This window comes from Bos grunniens, chromosome 2 (genome assembly GCF_055505025.1).
Source record: "Bos grunniens cultivar Pamir isolate PY7600 chromosome 2, Bosgru_T2T1.0, whole genome shotgun sequence".
NCBI lineage: Eukaryota > Metazoa > Chordata > Mammalia > Artiodactyla > Bovidae > Bos > Bos grunniens.
Genome location: NC_141166.1, coordinates 12,748,776 through 12,762,023, shown reverse-complemented (window position 1 = coordinate 12,762,023; position 13,248 = coordinate 12,748,776). Strand labels below are relative to the sequence as shown.

Genomic DNA, 13,248 nt, shown 5'->3' with positions numbered 1-13,248 from the left:
GGGGGTGGGAAGAAAGGCAAAATAGATGAAAAGGATTCAGAGGTACAAACTACCAGTTATAAATTGTAAAAGCCACAGGGATGTAATACACAGCACAGAGAATATACCCAATACTATTGTAATAACTTTCCGTGGTGTATAATCTATAAAAATATCAAAGCACTATATTACATACCTGAAACTAACAATGCTGTAAGCCAACTATACAATAAAAAAAGAAAGTTTATCAAGGTGGATGCATAGAAGACCAATATCTATCCACACAAAAATCAATTGCATTTCCCTATATGACCAATACTTAGAAATATAATATTCTAAAAATGTACCCCATGTGCGCTGGGAACACTGGACATCCATATGCAAAAGAATGAAGTTGGACCCTTATCTAACATCATACACAAAAAGTAACTCAGAAAGGACTAAAGACCTAAATGTAAGACCTAAACATAAGGCAAAAGCTTCATGACACAAGATTTGGCGAGAATTTCTGGGCTATGATACCAAAGGCATAAGCAACAAAAGAAAAAAACAGACAAAATGGACAACATCAAAGTGTAAACATTTGTTCATCAAAAGATACTAATCGCAGAGTAAAAAGGCAACCCGCAGAATGAGATAAAAATGTTTGTAAATCATTTATCTGATAAGGATTAATATCCAGAATAAATATAGAACTGCTAAAACTCAACAGCAAAAGGACAAACCGCCCAATTCAAAAATTCTCCAACTAAGTACACAAACAGCCAATAAACTCATGAAAGGATGCTCAACATCACATCACTCCAGCATGAGGGAAAAGAAAATCGAAACTACGAGATACCATCTCACATCCATGAGGATGGCTGCTATAAAATTTTTTTTTTCTTTAACAGAAAGCAAGTCCTGGCAAGGATGTGGGGAAACGGGAACCCCTGGGCACTACTAGGGGGATGCAGAATGGTGCAGCCACGGTGGAAGACAGTATGGCAGGCCCTCAAAAAATCAAAATAGACCTCCTATATGATCCAGCAATTCCATTTCTGGGTATATACCCAAAAGTACTGAAGGCAGGGACCCAGAGAGATATTTGTATACACCCACCCGCTCCAGTGTTCTTGCCTGGAGAATCCCAGGGACGGGGGAGCCTGGTGGGCTGCCGTCTATGGGGTCGCACAGAGTCGGACAGGACTGAAGCGACTTAGTAGCAGTAGCAGCAGCATGTTCATAGCAGGCTTCCCTGGTGGCTCAGGCAGTAAAGAATCTGCCTACAGTGCAGGAGACCTGGGTTCCATCCCTGGGTTGGGAAGACTGCCTAGAGAAGGGAATGGCAACCCACTCCAGTATATTCTTGCCTGGAGCATTATTCACAATAGCTAAAACTTGGAAACCACCGAAGTGTCTATCAACAGGCAAATGGGTCAGAAAAGCAAGCATATACATACAATAGAATATTATTCAGCCTTAAAAAGAAAGGCAATTCTGGAAGTTCCTTGGTAGCCCAGTGGTTAGGACTCTGAGCTTCCACTTCAGGAGGCACAGGTATGACCCCTAGCCAGGGAATTAAGATCCCTCATGCCATGCGGTGCAGCCAAAAACTAAAAGTTAAAAAAATTAATTTTTTAAAAAAGCAATTTTAAAAAAGGCAGTTCTAAAAGATGCTACGACATGGATGAACTCTGAGGACATTATGCTAAGTGAAATAAGCTAGTCCCTAAAGACAAGTACTGCATGATTCCACTTATATGAGATAGTAATCAAAGTCACAGAAAGTAGAATGGTGGTGGCCAGGAACTGAGAAGAGAGGGAACAGGGAGTTTAATGGATGTCGAGTTTCGGTTTTACAAAATGAAAACCAATCCTTAGATTCAATGCACATTCCGCCAACAAAGTTTTCCAAGGAATTTGAAGAGATGATTCTAAAATTTTTAAGGAAAAGAATGAAGGCAAATATATCCAAGACATCCTTGGTGAAGAATAAGGTTGAGAGGGCTTGATGTTTCAGATATCAAGACCTAGATACCTATGGTAATTAGCTAGTTTGGTACTGACACAGGAATCACCAAACTGGCCTATGATAAAGAACAGGGAGCCAAAACATAGCCCATATATATATGGAAATGTGATATATGATACGGGGTGGCTCTGCAAATCAGTGGTGAAAATATGAACTATAATACCTGATGCTGGGACATCATCAGGTATTATGATGATGGTTTTCCGATGGTTTTCAGTTGGTTTTCCCTATAGAAAAAAAATAATTTATATCACATACAAAAATCAACTACAAATGGATAAAGACGTAAAAGTGAAATGCAAAATATTAAAAGTTTTAGAAAAAAGTAAAAAATGTCTTGCAACTTTGCATACAGAAGAATTCATTAAACAAACACAAAAATAGAAATCAAAAAGGAAAAGACTGATGAACTTGACTAAATCTACACAAAAATTTGTTCATCCAAAGACACTATAAATAACCAGTGAAGATGAGCCACAAATTGGGAGAAGATATTTGCAATTCATAAGAGACAAATGAGTCTCATCCTAAATATATAAAGAACTCCTAAAAACCACTAAGAAAGCAACAGAAAACCAAACAGAAAATTAGGTAAAAGACATGAACAGGCATTTTACGGAAGAAGAAACCTGAATGGCCGATGATGATTTGCAAATATGTTCAACTTCATTAGTAATCAGAGAAATGCAAATTAAGACTATAGAGAATTACCATCTTTATACAAACTAGTTTGGCAAAAGTGAAGAAGCCTGGCAAGTTTTGATCTCGATGTGGAGTGATGCAAACTCTTACACCCTGCTGCTAGGAATGAACACAGGCAAAGACGCTTTGGAAAACAATTTGGCCCTGTCTCAGAAAGCAGAACAAGCACATACTTTATAATCCAGCAGCTCTTATTTCCAGAAGCTGCTGTGCAGGTGCATCTAGAGATTCATTTAAGAACATTCACAGCAGCCTCGTTTGTAATAACAAGAAAACTAGGAACAAATCAAATGCCCGTGGATGGCAGGATGGAGAAATAAATTGTGATATATTCATACAATGGAAAACTATACATCAGAGAAAATAAATGAACTATAGCAAAACATCCACCTGGGTAAATGTTGGAAACATGGTGTTGAGCTGAAAAATAGAGAGCAATTTCATTTTTATCAAGCTCAGAATGAGCGAAATTATAGAATGCACTGTTTGGGGACACATGCACACATGGTAAAAATTACTCCCCAAAAGCCAAGAAAGTTATAAACATAAATTTCAAGGGAATATTTACATCTAAGAGGGAGGTAAGGGCTATGAGAGACGCATTCAGATGACTTTCAAATTCACCAGTGGGCTTCAGCAGTGATTATTGTATTATTACGACTTCATGATTTTCCTAAATAGTCTATTTCCTTTTGTACAAATCAGCACTAAGTCGAATCAAAAGATGTGTGATGAAGCGATTGATGAGAAGCTCCTAACATATACAGCTGACTCACCCTCCTCTCCCTGCAGGCCAGCCATAGCACTAAATGATGTATATACATTCTCATTTAGTCTCCCAGCAGCACCACCAGCAGAGACAATCTTCCTCCTCATTTTATACACGAGGAAGCAGACAACCAGAGAGGTTAAGCCACTTGCCTCAGGTCACACAGCTCAGGGGACCTGAGATGCAAACCGAGGTCTAATTCCAGAGCACTTCCTTTCACACAGAAGGAAGGAGATGGCTCTGACCCGGCAGCAGCGCTCCCTTCCCTGAGTCTCCAGAACACTTCTCACAATTAACATGGGAACTCACACTCCTTTTAGATGAATCTATGTCTAAGACCTCCATTTTCCTAAAGCTCCTCCAGTGCAAAGATAACACCGGTGCCTTCTCTGTATCCCCAGGGCCTGTGCTGGTACCCAGCAGGATGCTTAGTCCTGTGGTTCGGGGTGTTACAGAATCTGCTGATGGGGGGCTCTGTGCTGTTGGCTCAGGAGTCTGGGGCAGGAGTGCCTGGGGGCCACGAGGAAGGGGCAGGCACTCACCCCGGGGGCTGTAGCCGTGGGCGTCCATGAAGGAGAGGCCCAGCCGCTCATCCTCCTGCAGCGTGCTCTGGTCCGTGAAGCTCCGGTCCACAGCGCTCATCATGTGGGTCTTCTCCTGGCGGTAGTTGACAGTGGCTTTGGTCATGTTCACCGGCTTCCTGCAGAGGAGGGTCGATGGGAGACATGGGTGCTCAGCTGGACAGGACAGCACCCAGAGGTGGATGGGGAGACCCGGCAGTCAGGGGCCTTGAGGCCAGGAGCCAGTCTAGAAGCATCTCTGGGTGCTAAAGGGACTCTGGCCCCACCCTTTGCTCACCAGACCCGGAAAGCTGCCTCTTCGCCCAAAAGGGACCGGGCGGGGTCCCTCATGCTGGGCAAGATTGAAGGCAGAAGGAGAAAAGGGTGACAGAGGATGAGATGCTTGCATGGCATCACTGATTCAATGGATATTGGTTTGAGCAAACCCTGGGAGATAGCAAGGGACAGAGAGGCCTGGCATGCTGCAGTCCACGGGGTTGCAAAGAATCAGACACAACTTGGGACCTGAACAACAACAAGGGTTCCTATCCACGGACCTTTGCTGAGAGCGTGCTGCTGTCCACGGGGTCGCAGACACAATCAGACACAACTTGGGACCTGAACAACAAGGGTCCCCATCCATGGACTTTTGCTGAGAGCAAGGGATGGAGCAGTGGTGGCCTCGGGCTGGGATATGCCTCCTAACTCTCACTGGGCCTGAGGGCTCAGAAAATGGGGAGGACAGTCATGAGAGGCCTACTGTTGTGTCACAACAATCACCGCATCCACCACGAGGAAGACGGCTGCCCAGCTCCGGCCCCTGCAGGCCCCACACATAACCTTCCTTCCTCTGGCCTCACCAGGCAGCTGCCCTGGGACCTCTTCCTCCCGCATGGGAAAGCACTGCAATTCTCCTTCAGGCAGAGGGTCTGGCTAGAGCTCGGCCAGTCTCAGCGTCCAGTGTTCAGTGGACACGGAATAAATCCCAATCACGACTTTTTCTTACCCCCAGGAACCCCAGGATGGTCCTCCCACGGGCCACACTAGGCTTAAGTAATCCACACAGCGTCCATATTCCTGTCGCTGCCCACCAGCCCATCCAGCTGCCGGAAGCTGCAGAGGGAGAAGGCCCAGTCCTTCCCAAGAGGGGGAGCTTCTGGAGAGGACCCTGGGCAGGGACCCCTGCACAGCCCAGGTCTCCAGTCCAGCTTTAGATGTGGATGGTAGTTTGCAACCCCAGGGAACATGGAGGAAAGTAGGAGGAAGAACAGGGATGGGAAGGCAAGGATCAAGGCTCCACGTCTGAGGGGCTGAAACACAAGCAAAGGGAAAGGATGTGGGAACGGCGCTGAGACTGGAAAAGAGCCGGGACCCGATCACAGGGAGGGCTCAAGACCAGAGAACCATTCACCTGCCCAGCCGTACAGCATGCAGGACGCAGGGCAGACCTGAGAGAGGACTTCCAGGTCATGCGGGCTCAGGGACACTGGTCATCGTGGAGATGAAGAGGATAGTGTGGGACTCACTCCCCCAGAGAGACAAACTCCACTTAGCCCTTCCCAGCTCCAGAGCTGCTGGGGGCAGGGGAAGGGACAGGATGACCTCTGGATGCCCCTCCTGCCAGGACGACAATGTGTTTCCTCTGGGAAACACAGGAAAGAGGGCTCTGTGTCCGTGCTGGGGACCAGTGTGGCTATGCACTGCGGTGGGTGTGCCTTTCCCAATCTGAGTCGGCTCAGCGGGCCCAGGTCTCGGACTCCCATCCGCCTTCAGGCTCTGGATATCTCCCTCACTCCGGCCCAGGGCAGAGCCAAAGACCCTTTGGGGGCAGATGAGGAGAGGTCTCTGTGGCTGTGACCTTGACCATCAACATAGGACAGAAGGTGGAGGAGGAAGGGAGGTGAAGAGGGAGATGGGGGTGGGACAAGAGAATTAGGAGGATACAGAGAAGGGAGAGGAGGGAAAAAAGGCATAATGACAAGGAGAGAGGTGGGGAAGGAGACAGGGGTGGGGGGACAGGTCAGACACCAGCGACCACAGGGACGACAGACAGAGGGCCTCGGACAGAGGACAGCCCGTCAGGCTGGCTGGACCCTGGAGCCCGGGAGGACCCGTCCCGAGAGGATCCTGGCCTAGGAGGCAGTCTGCAGCAGTGAACCACAGGGCTCTGTTCCCGCCCAGGCCTCCTGCTCTACTTGGCAGAAGAACTTCAAACATCAACCAACCAGATCCGCAGACAGAGCCAGGGGGGACACTGCATTGTGGCCTCCAGCCGACCTCAGGGTGCGATCAAGCCGATGCTGTGTAATATGGACAACTCGGAAAAGTTCTGCATTTAGGTTCAAAATTAAGTGTTCTGTGACAACCCAGAGGGGTGGGATGGGGTGGGAGATGGGGACATATGTATACCTATGGCTGATTCATGTTTATGTATGGCAGAAAGCAACACAATACTGTAAAGCAATTATCCTCCAATTAAAAAAAATTTTTTAAGAATATGAAAAGAATATATATATGTGTGTAACTGAGTCACTTTGCTGTACAGCAGATATTAACACAACATTGTAAATCAACTACACTTCAATAAAATAATGTTTTTGAAAAACAGCTGCAGAGTAGAGGGAGCAGGAGCGCTGCCTTGTTAGGAGCTCAAGCAACAGCTGAGCCGGAGGCTCCACGTGTGTTGACGGGGGTGTGGTTGCTGGAAAAGCCAGTGTGACAATGGGTGATGTCGATGCAAGAAGAGGGTCCAGGGAGGAGGTGAGAGACCACCGTCCTCTGGGCTGGCCTGGGGCCACCTGGGCCTGCTCTGCAAGGAGGGGACAAGCACGGGTGCAGGGGAATGATCTGGAAGGCTTGCAGGGTCAGAGATCCCAGAGGCGGAAAACAGAGCAGCATCGGCAGGCCATGGAGTTAGACGGGTGCCTGGGCTGCAACCCCGTCTCTGCATGCCCTGTGACTTCTGACAAGTCCTTAACCTCCCTGAGCCTCAGTTTCCTCATCAGTGAAATGGGGCGATCACAGGGCCTCTTCTCGGGGTTATCGTGTGGTTTCTGTGTGAAGAACTGAGCTTAGGGGAGGTGTGCAGGGATCAGTGGGTCTGAGGAGCTGGGCCCAGCTGGAGAAGGGCTGGAGGTGCCCTGGGAGCTGCCCTGTCTCTGCCCCCAACATGCACGCGTACACAGGCTGTGGACCCAGAGCAGGACCCTAGCAAGGACCTTCCTGGACGTTAACTGAGGTCTGATTTCGGGAGGTCCCGACCAGCAGGAGTGGCTTGAGACACAAGGGGCTGCCCTGGGGTCAAGAGGACAGGAGGCTCTGGGAGGTCCAATGACTTGTCTGGGGCGGCTCAGAGAGCTGGATCTGAACCTGAGACTTGGCACAGAGCAAGCGCTCATGACCTCCACACAGGAGGATGGCAGGGAGAGGAGGGACAGCAGAGGAGGGAAGCTCAGAGGCAGAGTGGCCGTGGAGGAGGTGCTGACTCCAGGCAGGGTCGGGGCGGGGGGGAGGCGCTCCCCAGGAGGGGCGGGGCCCCCGGGCAGGTGCGCTACTTACGGGTAGTAGGAGTAGGCATAGTGGTTTCTCCTGGCAGCGTGCAAAGAGAACACACAGGTGGGCCACGGTTCGTGCACGAGGAGGGGCCCAGGGCAGCACCGCCAGTGGGAGGGGCCTGGTGCTTTCTCTGCTGGGGACCGGGCTGGCCTGGGACCAAGGGGTCAGAGGGCCTTCTCTGACCCAAGGGCTGGCCCGGCTCCTTCCAGAACCTTCCCCAAGCCCACTGCTGGAGTGAGAGGAGGTGGGGAAAGGGCTGGGAGGGAAGCAGAGCTTTTACACACATGTGTTCACAAAGAGAAATACACATGCAGACATGTTCATGGATACACACACTCACATAGAAACACATGGACTCACTCATGTACTTACAAACACAGACCTATTACATACATGCAGACACTCAGACACATGTTCTCAAACACACAGATTGACACACAGAGATACCTACAGAGACATATATTCACAAATACACACTCACATAGAAACACATGGACTCGCTCATGTACTTACAAACACAGACCTATGACATACATGCACTCAGACACATGTACTCAAACACACAGAGATACATACATAGACATATATTCACAAACACACACTCACATAGAAGCACAAGGACACACTCATGCACTTACACAGACCTACATGCAGACACTCAGACACCTGTACTCAAACACACACACTGGCACACACAGATACATACACAGACATATGTTCACAAACACACTCACACACAGATGCCTGCATTCACACACTCGAGGTAACTGTGCACTCATCCTTGCAGACCACCCCCGGCAGTCCCCATGCCACCCCCCTGCACCCCGCAGGCTCCACTGCCCCTGAAGGGACAGCCCTCTGCAAGCTGGGAAGAAATGAGCGGCCGGGATGGGGAGGGGGGCTGGACGCCAGGGGGGCCCCCCTCAGCCACGCGGACTGCCCCTGGGTGTGGGGTCCACTAAAGGAGCCGCGTGGCCCCCTCGTGAGCACCCAGAGCACAGCTGGGCCGAGAGCCCTGACGGGACCTCGAGGCACCGGCAGTGGGGTCGTGGGGCAGGTCTGATCCCACCTCCCCGGCGAGGAGCCGGGTCCCAAGAGTCATGTCAGTCCGCGGCTCACAGGGGGTCAGCGAGAGTCCAGACCAGGCCCAAGACCCTGACCCCAGAGCCAGCCCCTCCTGAGGCCCCTTCCAGGCCCGCTCCAGGGTCCTCCACTCACCCGCGCCCACGTCACCCCATCAGCAGGGAGGGGAAGGCAAGGAGATGGGAGGGGAAGACAGAGGCCCAGCCAGGGCGGGAGAAACATGGTCGCACAGCACGTCTTCCATCCTAGGGACAGAGTGGGGGTCCAGGGCCCTGAGCTGGTCAGAGTGGCCCTGAGGGCAGGGAGATGGGCTGAAGGAGTGGCATTCTTCTGGTCTCAGCTGAACTGTCATAACTTCAAAAGGGCCGATCCTATGGACTCCCCCACAATCACCAACTTCATTAGTTCCCCCTTTGCTCTCTCTCTGCCCCTTCACCCTGACACCCTGGTCTTTTCACAATTTGTGCTTTTTTTAGTTTAATGCCAGACTCCCCATGCATAGCCACAAAGCACAAGAGGACCGCATCGTGGTTGCTTTTGCCCACTGTGGATCCCCAGGGCCCAGGACAGTGCCCAGGGAATATGTATTCCCTCTATACAGATTTTATTAAACCGAGTAATCAATAAATGAAGAAAAATAACTAAAAGAACTCCACCTCTCTGAGCTTCCATTTTCTCCTCTAAACAAGTGAGGTTAAAAATAATCCCCTCCTGGACAGCAAGCATGCACCCAGCCCTTCCCTGCCCCTCTGCTTGCTGGGCCGGGGCGCGGGTTCAGGAGGACCCGAGTATCCATAAGTCATACACAGAGCACCCGGGGGACACACAGGCAACAGGACAGAACCTCCTCTGCCTTCATGCAGTTCTCAGTCCAGCAGGGAAGAGAAACACTGAGCAAAGCCTGTGAGTATGTGAGTGAAGGGCAGGGTGGGGTGGGCAGGGTCGGGGGAGTGCTGCAAAGGGAAGTGGGAGGGTCTCTGGAAGCAGAACTAAAGGGTCCAACTGGCCCGGGGCAGCCCAGAGTTCACAGGGGCAGGTGCATCCAGCCTCACTGTCCAGGGGGCAGGATGAAGAAGCTGAGACCTGCTCCCAGCCACCTCCACCCCACCCCTGGTGCCTCCTTCCTCCAGTAGGGTGCACGGGAGCTCCCTGGGGGCTGCTCGCCCTTAGAAACCTCCTAATCTGTCCATTTCATCCATACCCCAGGCTGAACTGAACACCCCCATCCCTGCCAAAGCTGCTCTGCCCCATGGCACCCACGGTGCAGACTGAGGGAGCCCTCAAGAGCACAGTGAACCCGGAAGGCCAGGTAGGATTCGGGGGAAAGCAGCAAGGGGCTACAGAATGGGACTGAATGGCTTTTAGAGGATCTAAGAAGGAACAGGGCAGAGGCAGGTGGCTACGGGGAAGGGATCCTAGAGGCTTCCAGTAGCAGCTGCATGAAGTGGAGGGCTTCCCAGTGAGGCTCTGGTAGCATCTCTGACCCATCCATCCTCTCTTGGGCCTGGCACTCTCTTTGCTGGGGTGGGTGACCTTCCCTACTTTGCCAGTCTTCCCTCAAGAGTAGATCTGGAGAGACTCAAATACCGCCTGCAATTCCCCGAATCTGACCCCTCCCTTACAGCCCTCTATCTGTGCCACTCCCCACCCCCAGGGCCTCGCCCCCTATAGGAACTTCTGTGTGCCAGCCGTGGTGAGGCCCTTCACATGCCGGGCCACATGGAGGATGAGCTTTGCGGTCAGGCCTGGGTCCAGTCAGGACCTGCTACTTAAAGTGACATGAGCGAGTCGCTTAATAATAGTTTCCCGACCTGTGAAAAGGAACTTAGATCTGCTTTGTGAGTCAGGATCCAGGAAGGAAAAATTCCCTGATGTCTCCCGAGTGCCGGAACAGCGCCTGGTACACAGTAGGTGATCAGTAACTACGGTTCTAATGGGTGATGTGTGGAGAGCTCTTGGCACAGCATAATACTCATTAAATGACAGTTTAAATGATTTTGCCTCAGGAAGCTTCACAGGGAACAATCAGAGCCTGATGCCCTGAACAGACCATCCCAGCACCCCACTGCTGGCATGCCCCCACCCCGAAACTCTTGGGGAGAGTCTCTTTCCTGCTGGTGCCTGGCCTCAGGCAAGGGGGGCCCTGCCCAGTTCTCCTTCTCTCCCTGGATCCTGCTTATCTGCTCCTGACAGCCCAGAGACCCAGAGCCAACCCACCCACGCGTGCCCAACTTGGCAGCAGCAAGGGTCGCAGAAGCCAGAGCCCAGGAGGGGAGAGGATGGAGCAGGCTCTGTCTCTGGCTCCCGGGTGACCTTGGGCAGGTCTCTGCCCCCTCTGGGGCTCAGCGTCTCCATTCCTCAACTAAGGGGCTTGGACCACAGTGTCCTGGGGCTGCCTGGTAGGGAATGAGGTGGGGCAAGGAAAATGAGGTGGGGCAGGGTCTCAGAAGCCCACCGAGTTCCAAACCAAGGCTCAGTCTTTAGTGCCCCATGTACTGGTTCTCAGGAGAGGTTTATTTAGTGTTTCGAAGATAGGTTCTGCTGCTTTTGGAAGATGGGAAAATCACTAGGCTAGACATCCTTGAGGGAGAAGGCAATGGCACCCTACTCCAGTACTCTCGCCTGGAAAATCCCATGGACAGGGGAGCCTGGTAGGGTGCAGTCCATGGGGTCGCTGGGAGTCGGACACGACTGAGCGAATTCACTTTCACTTTTCATTTTCATGCATTGGAGAAGGAAATGGCAACCCACTCCAGTGTTCTTGCCTGGAGAATCCCAGGGATGGGGGAGCCTGGTGGGCTGCCGTCTATGGGGTTGCACAGAGTCGGACACAACTGAAGCGACTTAGCAGCAGCAGCAGACATCCTTGAACTACAATGGCAGCTCTCAGTGTCCAGGTTCAGAGCCTCCACAGTTCTAAACTTGGAGATTCTCAGAATCTCACATCCTGGATTTCTAAAACTCCAAAACAGTTTAAGTTCTAGGTTCTAAGATAGGCTGGTATGCAGTCTGCCCACTGTGAAATGTACCCAAAAATGCCTCCCACACAAACATAAGGCTGGACCTTTGAGGCCTGGGAAATGGCAAGGGCAGGAAGGGAGGTCTCCTCTGAGTCACAGGCCCAGAAGGACTCCTCAGGGATCAACAGTAACAGAGTCCAGGGCAAGCTGAGCCCAAGAGAAGATGGAGCCTGGGAAGAGCCGCTGCTCAGGGTCCTCGGTGTGAAGGGGAGTGAGCCCCGCCCCCCACTGCTCAGGGACAACACGCCAACCCCGTGGTTAGGGCAGACGCGATGGCAGAAGATCTCTCGTGCACTGAGGATGCCAAGTCAGGTCACCTCCCCACCATCCCCATCAGAACAGCCCAGCGGGCACAGTCGGGTGGGGCCACTCCCAGCACGGCTCCTTGGCAACGGACACTGAGAGCCTTTCCCTGGACAGGGGCACCTGGCACCGGCCAGACCTGGGCTCCAGCCAAGCCACTCTGGGGCAGCTCCATCTGCAGAGTCTTGGGCTTCCCCTCACCGGCTTGGGTCGATCCACAGGCCTGATGTCCAGGTTGGCAGCCCTCCACACGCCCACCAGGCGGCTGCCCAACCAACCCTTAGCCTCCTCTCTGCTCACCCAGCCTCAGACAGGCAGAAGCCCCGGGTGGGCCAGGGCACTGGCCTAACTCACCCCTTTCGGATGATAATAATAATGGCCCCCAGCAGGAGGATGAGGACAGCAAGGCCCCCCGCACAGATGCCCAGGATGAGTCCCATCTCCTCCGACCTCTGGGACACCTCCAGGGGCTGTTTGCTTTCCTTGCAGGCGGCTGGGGAGAACAACACAGGACAGAGGATCAGAGCGGAGGCGGGAACCACCTTCCCCCTGCTTGCAGAGGTCTAAACTCCGGGAGTTGGTGATGGACAGGGAAGCCTGGCGTGCTGCAGTCCATGGGGGTCTCAAAGAGTCAGACATGACTGAGTGACTAAACTGAAGCCCCAAGGAATAAACCAGGCTGCACAAACAGGTGCACAAAAACATCTGCCCATCATCAGCACATGTCCCGCCTTTCAGTCAATCAGACCCATCTCTCACCGTCCCTCCCACCTTCCGCATCCTCCGGTCAGAGGCCTTACGTGCCCTGTGCCCCTATCTGGAATAGCTCCTCATCAGAACAGCCCAGCAGGCACAGGACTGTGGTGCCCACTGCGATGCCCTCTCTCCTGCCTCAAATCCTCCCCATCCTTCAGTGGATGGGGGATGGAGGATGTGTACCGGGCCTTCAGACGCAGCCTCCTGCCCTCCTGGGAGGCAACAAGGGAAGAGAATTACGTATCGAGGGCTCGGTTAGGGCATCTCAGGACTGGAAACCACCCACATTCCCCATCTGGGAGCAGAGTCAGTGCTACAGGGTCCATGCTATCCCCCTTCTCCTCCCCACAGGAAAGGGGGCAGATACAGACTCCAGGACCAGGGTCCAGTACCCACCACCCCATTCCCAACTTCAATGGCTCACCCTCTGCCAGGCCCCTTCTGTGACCATAGTGGTGTGAGGGTGTGTGCCCAGGCTGGGAGAAGAAGCCCTCGAGATGGGGCACA

General features: G+C 52.2%; 1 protein-coding gene across 6 annotated transcripts in view; it reads right to left on the bottom strand.

Moving 5' to 3' along the window:
• Window positions 1-13,248, bottom strand: part of PTPRU (protein tyrosine phosphatase receptor type U) — an 88,597-nt gene that overhangs the window by 27,665 nt on the left and 47,684 nt on the right. For 3 of the 6 annotated variants that reach the window (XM_086365376.1, XM_086365373.1, XM_086365401.1), the window contains 3 exons: window positions 12,340-12,478; window positions 7,583-7,612; window positions 4,007-4,164 (listed from right to left, as the gene is read on the bottom strand). In XM_086365376.1, the coding sequence (XP_086221502.1) occupies window positions 4,007-4,164; window positions 7,583-7,612; window positions 12,340-12,478 (327 nt within the window). The remainder of the gene's footprint in view (window positions 1-4,006; window positions 4,165-7,582; window positions 7,613-12,339; window positions 12,479-13,248) is intronic. The other 3 variants (XM_086365383.1, XM_086365391.1, XM_086365410.1) reach the window with 1 other exon arrangement.